Below are 15,869 nucleotides of genomic sequence, written 5' to 3'. Positions count from 1 at the left end.
TGTTCTATATTTACTTTCTTCTGTTTTTTCAATGTGATTCACTTAGTGGGGTGTCATTTGATGATCTGTAATATTATTGTTCTTCTTTTATATAAATAATTGATACAAAATTAAATCGGCAAACATCTCTGCCTCCGTATTTAAAATAATATCCTCTATTATTCATATTCATGGATGTTTCTATTCATTATGGATGTTTATTACCAGAGCAACCATGACTCCATTGTTCCTGCTATTGTGACTGATGCAACTGTGTGCAACCAAGAAGAACCAGCGCCTACCTGTGGCCACCTGGTGCCCCAGTCCTCGGCTGCCGCTGTGGATCATGACACACACCTGGCCCTTGTGATCGATGCCCATCTTCTTGGCAGCGTAGTCGTTATAGATCTCATCCACCACCTGGATCTCGCAATAGTGGTTCCCTGCTCCTAACGTACCCAGCTTCAGGAGACAAACCAACATAGGATCATCATCACCACGCGCTGCCTTGTGCATTCGAACAACAATGATAGATTAAATAGATTAGTTCAGTGGAACTCAAACTTTTTCATGTCAAGGACCCCCAAAAATGATATGATTTTGGCCGCAGACCCCCATCTCAAATATTTTGTTCCAGGGACCACAAGAAGCAAAGATTTGAGTTAAAAAGTTAGCTTCAAAATATGTTTTATGTTTGCACAAATGTTCACGATTTCTCAAAAATCAAAGATCTACAAGCTCATAGCACGGCACTTGGTGCCGCGCTATGAGCTTGTATATCTGCTATTTTTGAATAGCCAAAGTATAAAAGGTTAAAATTATTGTGCTATATATGTATATATATATATATATGCTATATTAACACATTTTGTTGGGGACCCCCCTGGAACACCCCCCCAAGGACCCCTGGGGGTCCCCGGACCCCACTTTGAGAACCAATGGATTAGTCCAATCAACTATTGCATGCACGTCTAGACAACAGCGTATCTGTAATATTACACATGGATCTGGGGTAATATATTCTATAGTTAATGTGAAGTTGACCTGAGGCAGTCCTCTCTTCTTGGCCTTGGAGGAGACCTTGTTGGGGTCAGCTTGCAGCATCCTGCCGTACTCCTCACAGTGCTCCTTGTCCTCGGCCCAGGCATAGCCCTCCCTCAGGGACCAGTCCACCCCCATCTCCAGGGCCTCCTCCAGATCCCTGCATAGACATCCACAACGTTCAACGTGTCGCTCGCAACTAGGAGGACTCATTATTTAATACATTGGTGTCAAGTACGAGGTTCATGTAAGGCAGGGGTTTTTATCAACTGGTGAAAACGGTTCAGAATCACTGACTTACTTGGCGTTCATGGGGATGACTCCCTTGGAGCCCACTCCCACAGGGATGTGGTCGAACAGGGCCTGGGCCAGTTGCTCTTTCACGGGCTGAACGTCTCCCTCATCCAGGTTGGTCCTCAGCAGACGCACACCACAGTTGATGTCAAAGCCCACACCCCCTGCACACAAGCGGCCACACACCAACAACACATCATCACATACAGGGACATCATGTGAGAGTGGACAGCTGAAACAACGCTTCTTAAATGATGTTATTAAGACATGAGCACAACAATAAGACATATACAGTACCGGTACATCAGATCGAGCATCGCTGTTGCATGCTAGATCATCAGCTCCAATGTAAACAAGAGCCCAACTGATAACGGTTTGGCAGATATATCAGCCATAATTGTCCTTTTTTGGTGATATTCGTATAAGCAATTATGTTCTAATTTTTTATTTTTTAGGATTTTGGAAAAAAGAAAATCTAAAAGCTCACAAAGTTGTGAGCTTATAGAGCAGCTATTTTAGATTATTTTTTTAATAAGGCTTGAGTGCTTAAATTAAAGAAAGTTCAGTTTATGGGTATTTCATATTTACATGTTTGCTTCTTCATTGTATAATAATCAAAGTTAAATGTTCTTTTCATATATTGAAGTTTGTATACTTAATTCAAATGTTTTAGCTATCAAATGTTCTATTAATGCTTAGAAGTTAAATGTTCTCAAATAGAAACGTTAATCAAATCTGAAAGTGCAAAGATATATATTTTTCTTTCCAAAATATTGATCAAAAGTTTCCATACTGTAGGTAATCGGTGGTCTAGGTAGGACTCTCCAAAATATGGGATACAAATCTGGCATCGGTTGAACTCTGCTCCAATGTGAAATGAGTCATTTGATTGCTGTCATCAGTCACTGCAGTCTCACATACCTGGAGACACCACAGCATTGGGGTCAGTCATGTCAAAGGCTGCCATGTTTCCGATGGCAAATCCATAACCAGAGTGGACATCTGGGAGGCCGATGGATTTCTGTGGATGAAGACTGGTGGTTAGACTTTACTACAGTCCCTCTGAACGAAATGCTGTGAATGGCATCAAATGCCAGTACTTACATGCACTATTCCAGGCAGAGCTGCAACATTGCCAATTTGTTTCATGGCTGGAAGGAATCCACCAAAACCTAAAAAGAAAAAGCATGGAAATACCTACTTAACACCTATATACTTAGTTGACTGGAGTCCCCCAGGGGTCTACACTAGGACCCCTCTTTTTTTTCCCCCGCAACACTAAATATCTTGTGGTTAAGTCATGGTCAGTGTACACCGGTACACTGGTGCTAATGATGGGAGATGTGTCATGATACAATTACTCCAAGGGCTTTGAGTTGCCACTCACCTCCTCCTCGGCAGGCATTGCGTAGCTCGTCAAACATCAACTTCTCAAGTGAATCGTTGACGTAGAAGATCCCTTCAACCTGCAATTAAAGGGAAACCTGTCAAATGACATGTGTGTGTGGAATCTCGAATCTGAGAGATACATATAATGTCCATTGTAAGGACTGAGCCTGCACCCTTTTTAGTTTAGTGACTGTCCAGTGTTCACTGTTCATTTTGGTCCAACTTAAGCCTGCTGATGGATACACTGAATTCAATTGGTGTCAGAACAGAAGTGGGATTCATGAGGAGAATTCAGACAGATTCCCCTTTCCAAGTGCAGAGGTCCAACTCTGAGAATGTGTGTGTGTGTGTGTGTGTGTGTGTGTGTGTGTGTGTGTGTGTGTGTATGTGTGTGTGTGTGTGTGTGTGTGTGTGTGTGTGTGTGTGTGTGTGTGTGTGTGTGTGTGTGTGTGTGTGTGTGTGTGTGTGTGTGTGTTACTGTTAACATGTGTGCTAGCTAAGGCTGACTGTGATCACAACTACTAGTCAACTAGCTAAACAAATAAGCTATAGCTAGCAGAGCACATTCATTCTGTGTGAGTTTATACTGACCTGCATGTTAGGGACGAAGCCCTTTTTGATGCGCCAGCAGTTCTTGTCAATCTTGTCCAAGTACTGCAGCTCATCGTTGTAGGTTCTAGCCATTGTGCTGCTCGTGTACAGGCAGACTACTATATGATGTAAACTGTGAGAAACGCGTTGAAATGTATTGACTGTAGTCCTGCTTCAGCAGCAGTAGTACTAGTGCCAATGAACACGCAGCTACGGAGACAACGGAGCGACACACACCGTCTCAAACCGGCCAAAACGCGTTAATACCATTTTAGGGTTTCTGATCCGGTCGGAGCGGAAATAACTGGGCCGGAACCCATGAACCAAAACCTCCGGTGTCGTGCACCTCCAAGATGATTTCCCTAGTTCAGGGGGTCTTCATTGCTCTTCAATAGGGGGTCCGGGACCCCTAGGGGGTCCTCAGAGTTACTACAGGGGGTCCACCAAATCTTTGTGTGATATGATTTTCTTTTTACAATCCCTTTTCTGAGTAGAACTTTAGCCAAAAATAGCCGATCTACAAGCTCGCGAGGCGTTGTGGGCTTGTAGATCGGCTATTTTTGGCAAAGAGGTTTAGGTGTAGAGGGAAAAAACAGCAGACCAAGTAAACCAAAAAAAGTTTAATCTGAAACAATTTTATACAATATAGAGGGGGTCCCTGCTTCATCTCTCTCAGCTAGGGGGTCCTTGGCCTGAAAACGTTGAAGACCTCTGCCCTAGTTTAAAACGTGTTTAGTTTCAATGGTATACTCGTTTCGTTTCTTTTGGTATAATAATCGTTTTGGTGTGTTTATCTTTTATTCTAACTCGTAGCGCGGCTATGTGGGGAACAAAAACAATGCGACGCCAACCGGAACCCACCACCGGAACACGATGTTTTTCTTTTCCTTTTTTCTAAACCGGATCACACGGGCCAGTTTGGAACGAATACGACTTTGCTCCGTGATGTAAAGGCTGGTGACGCGAGGCTATGTAATGTATGTGACGCATGTCAATAAAAATAAATGATGTAATATGTCTAGATATATATATAATATATCTCTGTGCAAGCCGCAATTATATATATATTTTTTTGTCGTCTACAGTCAGACTACAGTTATACTACTACAGTTAAAAGTCAAATAAAGCATAATTTAAAAGTCGAAAAACACTTTTGGTCTCCCTCAGTGGCCGTAGTTGTAGTCAGAAAGTGCTTCTGTAGACTGCAACCCTGCATGCAAGGTTTGTTGTCATTCAAGTCATCAGCGGCGTGTTGCAACTATAAGGTGCGTTTTGTATGTATTTATTCATTAGCATTTGTATTTAAACGTTAGACAGGCATGCTGTGAAACGCCGTGGTGGGTACAGAAAGACAAGGAACAAATGAGTGAACCTTAAAGTTGGACTAGGAGGTTTAATTGTCATTGTTGACATAATAGCTACACTAGCTTAGGGTAGCCTCGTTCCCAGCCTCACTCATAATATAGCTGACTTTAAATGTCAGCTATATTTCCTGGTGCGACGGTGTGGCCGAAAATAGCAGATCTACAAGCTCACAAAGCGCTTTGTGAGCTTATAGATCTGCTATTTTCGGCACCGAGCCGTCAAACGGGCTCTGTTTCGTGTAGCGTCGTTTGGCGAGAAACGAAAACGAAAAATATATTGGTTTGTTTTCAGTGAACAACACCATAATATATAATCATCATATAATAATGTAATGTAATATAATAAATATTAATAATAATCTAATCATAATACAATAATCAACACCATCATACATAATCAGCAGAAGAAGAAGACACTGCTTCAGTTAACATTCAGAGCTGTCATCTTTCTTAACATCTATTTACATCATGTCATTCTGTAAATGTTAATGATGCATAGACTAATACTGTAACAAGAAGAGTGGGCACTAAAAGAAGAGTGGGCACTAGGGAGGAGTGGGCACATCAATGTAAATTTGCCAATTTTGTCCAAAATGTAAAAAGAAAAAAAAATTGAAAATGGTTTTAATTAGTGTAAAGTATACATGATTTAGAACATGCTTGTACCTTTGACAATTAAAGGTAGGGTAAGTGATTTACTTTGGTTAAAATAAGAGTTAAATAGCTCTATATTCTGATGTTCAGTAAAAGGAGTCTCCCATGTCTCTCCAGCTCTTTATTAAACATAACATGCATTTTCATTGCTCTCTCCTGATTGGCTTAAATGTTGTCACCTACCGGAAAATGTACTATCTATTCTGTTTACTAAAGAGCTGGAGAGACCCCTGTGACCAAATGCTCTGTAGCAATGATTACTATCAGAATGTAGTACTTTAACCTTTTTAACAAAAAATAAATAACTACCAAAAAATATGACTTACCCTACCTTTAAGGCCTAGTATTTGTACAATTGCTTCAATAATTTGGGGGATAAACAAGAAGTTAAAGGGTAAATGTATGTCTGATAATGATGTACCGTGCATGTTCACATCATGTATACTTTACATTACATAAGACCATTTTTCAAATATATATATTTTTTTTACATTTTTGACAAAATAGTCAATTTTACATTGAGGTGCCCAGACTGCCCGCTCTTCCTTATTCTCCTTGTATCCGACTACAAATTAAGGTGATGTTTCTGGCTCACAGTAGAAGTGTTTGAATTCTTACATTCCTACTTTGGCTTTAATGTAATATCGTTGATGTTTCGAAAATGGTCTGCTATGCTCTTTTTCGTAACATCACAAAATGCTTATTAACCATTTTGTTCATGACATTGAATATGCTGACCTCAACATGTCCGATCATGCTTTCATCTGTCATAGCATGAAGTTGCGGGTTCGTATCAACAAGCAGACCAGTAGAGTGGAGCTGCAGGGAGAGGAACCCACTCTATCAGAGCTCCAGCTTCAGGTCCAGGAGATACTTCTACCTTCCCATGGACTCAGGTGAGACAGACTAACTGAACTCCAACATGCAAATGAATTGACTGGCATTGGTTGCACTGAATTTAATTGCATGCAAGACACTTAGTAGGTAGAGGCTTAGTGACAAAATGTAGCGGACAAATTCCTGTGAACCTGATTGCGAGTGGTGCTTTTTCTGTTTCTTGTAGATCGGCTATTTTCAGCGAAGAGATTTGGTATAGAGGGAAATACTAGCTGCCAGAGTATATACAAGTAAATGAAGCCCAGACTGACAGCGATTTTTACATTTTTTGTTAGGGGTCTTGCTCATGATTGAACACCTTGACACATAGCCGGGGCCGGTAATCGAACCGAATCGTTTCCCAGACGACCTACTCTACACATTCAGCTATGGTCGCCTCAAACATAGACCTAGTATAGAGCCCTGGGAAATCCCAGTCTCCTATAGGTATATTAGATGTGGTTAAGATTTAGTTTTCAATACCCTCTTGTAAGCTGCTTTGCTTTTGTGCTTTTTTTGTTTGTTGTCGTCCTGTTTTGTGTTTTCAGCCCAGACACAGAGTTCACTCTATCTCTGAACGGCAGAGAGACTCTGGAAGACACTGGGCAGACTCTGTCCTCCTGTGGGGTCGTTTCTGGGGATTTGATCTGTGTGGTCCTGCCTCAGTCTGTGGCTGTGCCCACTGCCTCCCCGTCCCCTTCAGTCCAGTCTGTCAGCAGTGCTACGTCCCAACCCAGCCGCTCTAACCAGATGGCTGCTACACCTTCCAGAGAGGTCAGCAATTGTTAACAGAATCTCAACACTGTTACTACTACTGCTAATAATAAGAAAACATGTTATAGGCTAGCAGTGGTGTAAAGTAACTAAGTACATTTACTTAAGTACACTTTTGAGGATCTTTTCAATACCTTTACTCCAGTGTTGTGTTCTAGGTTTTTTCGGAGGGTATACACTACGATACGATGCGCGTGGCCATGGGTATACGCTCTTGCGTTTTCAATGGATGAAATGGTTATTAGACTGTATACGCTTCTTCCCAAAATAATCTGGACTGTGTACGGCGTATACAGCGTCTGACGGTAGAACACACCACTGCTTTACTCCTACTCCACTACATCTCAGAGGCAAATATTGTACTTTTACTCCACTACAATTATTTGACAGCTTTAGTTATTAGTTACTTGCAGATTTAGATTATTATCACAAAACATACCATAACCAGCTCACAATGCGTCGCGATGCGACACATTGTGAGCTTGTATATTTGATAGTTTTGTATTACTATTACTATTACTATTGAATAGGATATTAGTTTCAGTTGAACAGATTGAGATTGAGTCAGTGAAACAAACCAGCGTGCCTTCGTCATATTGATGAATGACTAGCTTTACTCTCTATTTTGCTGCAGTGAACATGAAAGGCTTTTAGTGTGCTATTTTGTTTAGAGTGGAATAGAAATGTGACCAAATAAGACTAGCTTTCTAGTGCATAATGCAGTGGTTTTCAACCCTTTTCATGTCAAGGACCCTCAAAATCATATGTGTTTGGCTGCGGACCCCCATCTCAAAAATATTTTGTGCCAGGGATTTTTTCAAAAATAGCAGATCTACAAGCTCATATGCGCTTGCAGATCTGCTATTTTTGAATAGCCAAAGTATAAAATATGGTTTAAGTGGTTAAAATGATTGCGATGCTATATTAACTACTTTCGCTGGGGACCCCCTGGTACCCCCTCAAGGACCGCTGGTGGCCTAATGTATTACTCTGTCGCACGTTGGTGTCACTTGCCAGAGTTAACTGATCTTAAAGATAACAACACGCTTATCTCTCTGGCTGCAGTGAAAGTGCAACGCTTTTAGTTCATTTTGTTTGTTTACAATAGAGTAGAATAGAAACGCTTAGAAATAGAAACTTCCCTTTGGTGTCTACTGGGATAAAACATTTTCTAAACGGACAAATTCAATCCTAACCCTAACTATAGTCAAGCACTACCAGATACAAGGAGAACATAAACAAACTCCCAGTATAAAATCTTTCTGCCACAGTTACATAGAAGTATCTCCAGAACCAGAACGAACCAAGGCAAAGGGAAATGCTAAGCTGCCCCCCCCCCCCCGCCCAACCATCCATCCCTTTTTTGCACTACTATGCCTGAACTGCACCTGCTGTACCTTATCTGCTGTATATAGAATATACTGTGAAGTTGTTGTGTCAAACTTTTTCATGTCAAGGAACCCCTAATTGACACTTATTACCCCGCGGACCCCCATTTGAAAAGATATGCCAGGGACCCCCATAAGAGAAGGTTTTTACGGCTCTCTAGCAGTGATTCTCAACCATTTTAATTTCAAGGACCTCCAGTTTGACATGCATTAGGCTACGGACCCCCATTTAATGGCATTTATACCTCTGGGACCCCAATTCACATTGTAAAACCAATGTTAATTTAACTATTTGGTTCCATTTGTACACTCAGAGTTACAGACCCATAAGGGTCCATTTGGTTCCTGTCCATCATCTAGCTGGGGACCCCCTGGAACCCCCTCAAGTACCCCTGGGGGTCCCCGGACCCCACTTTGAGAACCAATGGTGTATACAACATACCAAGTGTTTTCTTTATTTTTATGCATGTGTACATTTGATTTGATTTGATGATGCTCTTTCTTTCATTCTCTTTTTGTTTTTTTTGCACTCTTTCTTTAAATCTTTTTACGTTTTCTTTATTCTATTGTTATTACTTATGCCGCTGCATTGTCTGAGACTGAGGGAAGCCGAACCAAAATAAGTTTCACTCTTATGTACCTGTACACAAGATGTAACAATAAAGTACAACCTTGAACCTTCAACCTTGAAGGTAGATATAGATCAGAATTGTTGACACAACAGTGGTCATATATTCTCAAAGCTCTCATGTCAAACGGAACAATATTCTCTCATCTACACTCCCCATAATTGACCTTGACTGAAGCTGTTTGTGATGTCAAGACGGGGCTGAAATGCTGAGTCACTTCTCTGTATTCAACGCACATACAGCACTGTAGCTTAAAGTGAGAACACTTGTCCAATGCCAGCATCTACTGAACTAGTTATTTACAATGTTCCTACCACACATTACAATGTTACGAGCCAGGTTTGATCATTTATATAATGATTTATGGTATTAGTTGAGCTGCTGTGTGTTTTTGTCTCTGAGCAGCATGTCGTGTGCTTATAATTGTGACCACCAGAGGGCGCTTCAGTTCAACTATGAACACTTCCAGGTTGCCTTGTTTTTGAAGACCATACTGATGAGCAGTGGTGGAAAAAGTACTCAAATTGAAAAAAAAGTAAAAGTACCAATACTGCAATATAGAAATTCTCTGTTACAAGTAAAAGTCCAGAATTCAGTCCAGTACAAAAGTATTGGCATCAAAACGTACTTAAAGGACCAAAAGTAAAAGTACTAAAATGTTTGAAATTGTGAGCTTGTACATCGGCTTTTTTCAAATAGCCTAGTAGGTATAAAATATGGCTGAACTGGTTAATGTATGTTTCATAATATCATAATTAATTTATATCTGAAAAGTAACTAGTAACTAAAGTTTTCAAATAATTGTAGTGGAGTAAAACACATGCAATATTTGCCTCTGAGATGTAGTGTAGTAGAAGTAAAAGTACTGAAAACTGGAAATACTTTGTTACAGTACAGGTACAGTACTCGAGTAAATGTACTTAGTTAGTTTCCACCACTGCTGATGAGTGGACATTATTATTACTTTTCTTCTCCTAACCACGTGGCTTTGCTGTGATAAACAGTCTAGTATTGGCAGCCAAGCACCAGTGGAGGTAAACCTCATGGAGGGAGAGGACACCGTTGAGGAGGAGGAGACCCCGGCAGGAGTCTCCTGCACCTGGGAGCCCATGTTGTGCAGCGAGGCAGAGGAGGGGAAGGTACCGCTCTCCCTGGAGGTCCTGCACCATGGAGCCCAAAGCAGGAGCCCCACTGACTCCCTCATGGTGGCTGCACACCTCCTGATGATGGAGACGGGCTTTGTTCCTCAGGTAGGACTGTAGGGCCGCTGGCTGTTTTGAAGAATATTGATTGTATCTCAACCTTGCGTCTTGAGCATACATGGGCAACTGGCGGCCCGTGGGCCACATGCGGCCCCCACCTTCACTTAATGCGGCCTGCAGGTTAATATCGGAATACTGATATATTATTGATTTCAGCTGTTACAATTCCAAACATGCAGACATGACCCGCTTTAATTACTTAATTACAGTCTACAGTATATTAGTAGCTTAATGACTAGTATTCAAATTCTATTGTCTTTTTTATGTCCAATGTATTTGTATTTAAGTTCATAAAGTTAACATAAGTATAACTAAATGCATTTGAAATTAAATAAAAATGTAACTTTTCAGGATTCCAATAAAAAAATTGCAACAAAAGAAATCTGGATTCCAATGAAAAAATGAGCAAAAATAGCAGATCTACAAGCTTGTAGATCGGCTATTTTTGCTACTTTTGTGTGACATAGAATGGTGAAGTACGGCATTAATGTGTGTCTGCCCGACAGTATATGCAATGTGGCCCTCTGGAGTGAGTGTGGAAATATAGTGGCCCTCTCCATCATCAAAGTTGCCCACCCCTGGTCTTGAGTGATGGATGTAGAATGTATTCACACACTAGGCACTGCCTCACAGTTATATCTAACATATCGTTGCTGTCCGGCAGAAACCAGCTAACTCAATTTTTCCTCTTTCGCATTTTTTTCCATAAGTCGGTGCTATTGAACACACTTTACGCCTGTGTGTTGATAAAAAAAATATTGAAACCAACGAAAAGTATTAAAAAGTGCTTCTGACAAAACCAGCTAACTCCATTGGATCCTCAAACTTTCTGCTAAACCAGCTAACTCCACCAAAGGGGGGTGGAGTTAGCTGGGTTTGCTGACTCCAGGCTCCACCCCCTTTTGACCTCCAGCCTCATTGTGAGCTTGGAGGTCAATTTAGCTGTTCTTATCAATGATGAACAAAACCTCTTAACACTTTTTGTTTTGTTTTTTTCATTTCCTGAAAAATGAACATTTTGGAGTTAACTGGTTTCTGCCGGACAGCAGAGATATGTTAGATACAAAATAAACATTTACATTAAGCTGAAAAGTTTTCATTTTGCAGTTGTATTATTTAATCATAGTGATAAGTCAGATAAATCATTTACTGTATGTATTAGTCACCTATCCCCACCTTGTGTTTTGGTTCTTCCACAATATTGTACATTTTCAGCCATTTTTAAAGGTAGTGATTTTTTTTTTGAGAAAAGGAAAAAAATCACTTTATACAATCCCGAATACCTGTATTTGTGTCTCAAAGAATAAGGTTCTCCACTCTATTTATTCTTGTTTAGGGTGAATACAAGCCTGGCGAGATGCCCAGTGGCTGGAGGGCACAGGGTGGTTTATACAGACTGAATTATGGTCATCCTCTATGTGAGAAGAGCCTGGCCATGGTCATCGCTGTGTGCATGGGACCCCTTCTAGTTATCAATGGTGAGGTGCAATACGTCAACAACTGGCTCTTCTCTGTCTTCCTCGACACAGTCATACAACCCTGGTGTGGATGAATGATGTTTCTATCTATATCGATATAAAACAACTAGACCATACCCGTCGGCGCAGCGCATCCGTGGGGGGATATGCGCACATGATCTGGCAACCCGGGAGGCAGTTCGTCCCATAGCTGGGCAGGCCCGTAACCATGGCGACAGTGTTTGACAGAAAAACGCTAATAAGAAGCTGAGATTTGATGAAATTGAGAAACGGGCTTCACAGTTGCGTTCAGATGGTAATGGTCAATGGCTGTGTGCAAAATCAGAGCAATTGGTCCAGCCAGTGAGGAGAACCGGGTGTCTTCACTCACGTACTCACCACCACTACAGAGGTTACTAGAATTATAGTAGGATATATTGTATTACTATCGTAAGTTAACAATGTAATATGTGTGGTATAGCTGTAATTGTGCTCTCAAAGTGAACTGCATGTGCGATCACATTTTACAGGTGTACAGTAGTTACAAAATGCCTGTGTATAGCAGTTTGTGTACTACATCATATATTTAATTATCATTTTAAAGGCCATGTAGCTTATGTTATCCTGTAGTGCTACAATAAAATAAATCCTGCTTATTTCTCATTCCTGAAATTTGGACTTGTGATAAACAAGAACTGACTGTAATTATATTATTATATATATGTATTTGCTGTAGTAAATGTTTTTCTTCCTGTTAAATTGTCCTTCTAGCTACTGTGAAAATGAATGAGAAGGTGAACTCTGTGTGCAAACTGTCTCTGAGTCCCTGCAGCTTTGTGACCAACGACTGGGCAGGTAAGTGATGAATGTTCCAGCAACACAAGGCCTCAGGTCAAGGTCAATGCGGCACTTTACTGGTATTATCAAAAAAGCTATAAAAAGCTTACGTCTTGTCACCATCGTATGTATCCCTAGGCCCAAGTGCAGCGGCAGTTTTCAAAGACCTGGGGAAGCTGTCACGAACTTTCAAAGACCAGCTGGTGTTCCCACTAATAGCTGCAGCCAGAGAAGGTACGGTATGACCAGAGGAGGACAGAGGACTGCCTCCTTTGACCTGGTTTGACATTACGTGCTGTTCTGGATGCTGTATTTAACCAAAGAAGAGTTTTTAACCCATTCAACCCGGGAACGCATCTGTGTCATTTTAGATTTATTTGGCTATTCAAAAATATCAGATCTATAAGTAAGGCCCCCCCCCCCCCAAGCAAAGATTTGGGTAAACATTGTTCCTTTTGAAAAAATATATATATTCAAATATTTGCTCAAATGTTCAAGATTTTTCAAAAACTAGCAGATCTACAAGCTCTGTGACGCACATTATTGTCAAGTATGATATAATCTATTATATTATATTATTATATTATATTATAGTTTGAGAACCACTGATATATAGCAACATACTGTACGTTTTTTCAAAGTAACTGTTAGGATTTAGAAGACATTTGTAGAATCCCCAGAAGCAAAGATTTGAGTTACAAATGTTCGCTTTAAAAAATATATATATATATATATATATATATATATATATATATATATATATATATATATATATATATATATATATATATATATATATTCAAGATTTGCACACATTTTCGAGATTAGAAAAATAAATAGCAGATCTACAAGCTCGTAGCGTGGCTGTATATCTGCTATTTTTTAATTGCCAAAGAAATCTAAAAATGACACAGATGCGTTCCCGGTCTTAATGGGATAACACAGCTGCCTCTCTCTGTCTCTCTCTGCTGGTGTGTGTAGCCATGGCTCTGCCTGCTGTGTTTGGACTGTGCGCTCTGCCACCAGAGATTCTCTTCAGAGTCCTGAGGCTGCTGGATGTCCAGTCCCTGGTGGCGCTGTCGTGTGTCAGCAGACACTTTCAAAGCACCACGGCAGACCCCACCCTGTGGAGACACATCTACCACCGCGACTTCAGGGGTAAGAGATAGAAGAAAAAACACATATAAGTCACACCAGAAAACCTTATTTCTCATTGCCAGAAAGAATGCTAAAACCGTCTATCACCATTCCAAATCTAAAGCTGTCCATGTCCGTGGCATGTCCATTCGCTTCCCACCTGCTCGCCATTCATCTAGGAGTGCGCAAAGTGGCTTTTTTACGATGTTCATGATGAGGGGGAGGTGTGGGAGAGAGGCATATGTTTGCAGGTTGGGTGGTGCGGATCAGCTCTCATAATGGGTAGGCTTGGTGAGGTTATTGGGGGGGGGGGACCCTGATCCCCGCGTTAGTAGGTGGTCGAACTTTGAACCGCAGATGTTCACGAAGACCCCTAATCTTCGTGGTGGAGGGCAGAAACTGTACCCCTGTGCCACCCAGTCGTTATTTATGACATTTCCATAGAAATCTGAAAAACACCTAATGGAAACATTTGTATTAATACTGTTAAGATCCAACTTGTGTTCCTCAGTGTTTCTAAAGCCACATTTACCCACTGTTCTTCCTTAGGATTCAGTCCTGCAAAAACATTTATTTTCTCCTTTTACTCTATGCTGAATGCTCAATGTAGGCTGCCTGTTCTCTCTTTTGAAGTATGATTTAAAAGAGGGCTGTGAGTTAAGGTTTAGCCAGAAACACTAAGTCAGTTTTCTTTTAATTCTCCAGATCAAGATCCCAACAGATCCAGAGACACGGACTGGAAAGTTGTAAGCAACATATTATTCATTCAGTCAGTCAAGGTTCTCAGTGGATTTCTTAATGGGGTTGTAATGCCTTTTGTCTTTTTTCTTTAGCTTTACAAGAGGAAGTACAAGTTACTCCAGGATCGTCGACGAGTCCCTCGTCCCTTCTTAATTCCTCCTGTTAACCCTTTCCCCCTACTTCCTGGCAACCCAAATCCCTTTAACCCTATCCCCGCCCCCTTCTATCCACCTGGTATTATCGGTGGGGAGTACGACCTGAGACCCAACATCCCTCTTGGGATCTTGCCACGGCCACGCTACGATCCCATCGGACCGTTCCCAGGTCAAGACCCCAACAGACCTGGTCTTCCTGGACGGCGAGGACTAAGACCCCCCAACCGACCTGCAGACATCCGCAGGGGTTTCATCTGATTTTGGACTCCGCCGGTTGTTTTCAAGACTGATCTGGCAGAAAATTATTCAAATACAGTAAAGCAAGCCTAACATTTGATATCAGTGTTTCTGTACGGCCTACTCTAATTAATTGGCTATCTAATATTCTATCAGATTCCTTATTTAATCAAAATGTTCTGTTAGCTACTCATTTGATTTGCTCTAAGTGTGCAAACAATACTAACTCAAGTGTGCTTTATTCAACTTGCTTGGCAGATATAATAAGTTCCAAAAATGTACTTGTGCAATTCCATCAATATGTAATACTGGTGTGAGACTACAAGTAGTTGGGCTTTTAAATGAAATGCATGTGACATCAACAGCCATTTAAAACAAGCCAAGAACAACTTCTATCCAGATGTTTTCTTACAGCTCACAACATATCCAGAATGTTATTATTATAATTTCCTTGATAGAACCTTTTTGTGAATGAGTCAAGTAATCCCTGTTTGCAAACATCTGAGAATACAGTATGTCATAGATTGACATTCAAAATATGTGCTCTCTGTCTAGAGTATATTTTTGTTAACATATTGTTTAATAAAAAAGACATGAAAAAGAACTCTAACCAGCCTCCAGTAGTTACTTTGTATGTGTTAAATGATAGTCAGTACCTAAAAAAAAAAGGGCTACTCATGATGCCATATATTTATTCCAAATAGAATGACATCCATATCAGCCATTATATCAGTCAATAGACTATGGAGAAGTCAGGGGTAAACTCACTTCAAACGGCCTGCTGCACTTCAATGTTGATATCATTACTTGATTGTTTTATCCATTATTTACTCACTGTTTTCATCTACGTATGTCTGTCTGTCTGTCTGTCCGTCCGTCCCTCTCTCTCTCTCAGTGGGAGAGGGGTCCCAGTTTTCTCAGACTCAGGTCTTCTCCTGTCCTGAGTGTCCATACGCCTTCACTTCTCAGGGCTTCCTCCATGGACACCTGAAGAGAAGCCACAACGACCTCTACTGTCAAATGCTGAGTTGTGGACAGATCCTACCAGCAGCCTGTCAGCAGAC

At 40.9% G+C, this 15,869-nt stretch overlaps 2 protein-coding genes across 2 annotated transcripts in view; one reads left to right on the top strand and one right to left on the bottom strand.

Annotated features, from left to right (window-relative positions):
• The window catches only part of rtcb (RNA 2',3'-cyclic phosphate and 5'-OH ligase), a 14,026-nt gene extending 10,507 nt beyond the window's left edge, over window positions 1-3,519 (bottom strand). The window contains exons 1-7 of the mRNA XM_084050331.1: window positions 3,295-3,519; window positions 2,702-2,780; window positions 2,419-2,486; window positions 2,236-2,335; window positions 1,322-1,478; window positions 1,024-1,180; window positions 282-441 (exon numbers count right to left, since the gene is read on the bottom strand). Coding sequence (XP_083906457.1) covers window positions 282-441; window positions 1,024-1,180; window positions 1,322-1,478; window positions 2,236-2,335; window positions 2,419-2,486; window positions 2,702-2,780; window positions 3,295-3,387 — 814 coding nt within the window. The 5' untranslated portion in view covers window positions 3,388-3,519. The remainder of the gene's footprint in view (window positions 1-281; window positions 442-1,023; window positions 1,181-1,321; window positions 1,479-2,235; window positions 2,336-2,418; window positions 2,487-2,701; window positions 2,781-3,294) is intronic.
• An 894-nt stretch (window positions 3,520-4,413) lies between these two features.
• Window positions 4,414-15,415, top strand: fbxo7 (F-box protein 7). The gene is made up of 10 exons (XM_084049623.1): window positions 4,414-4,559; window positions 6,086-6,208; window positions 6,737-6,962; window positions 9,984-10,229; window positions 11,578-11,719; window positions 12,470-12,553; window positions 12,674-12,769; window positions 13,517-13,693; window positions 14,378-14,418; window positions 14,506-15,415. Exons 2-10 carry the CDS (start codon window positions 6,087-6,089, stop codon window positions 14,824-14,826), a joined length of 1,455 nt encoding a protein of 484 aa, XP_083905749.1. The 5' UTR covers window positions 4,414-4,559; window position 6,086; the 3' UTR covers window positions 14,827-15,415.
• Window positions 15,416-15,869: the final 454 nt, after the last annotated feature.

Source organism: Gymnoscopelus microlampas (genome assembly GCF_963454915.1).
Source record: "Gymnoscopelus microlampas genome assembly, chromosome: 23".
NCBI lineage: Eukaryota > Metazoa > Chordata > Actinopteri > Myctophiformes > Myctophidae > Gymnoscopelus > Gymnoscopelus microlampas.
Note: the sequence above shows the minus strand (reverse complement) of the source record. Positions and strands in the feature narration are given on the sequence as shown.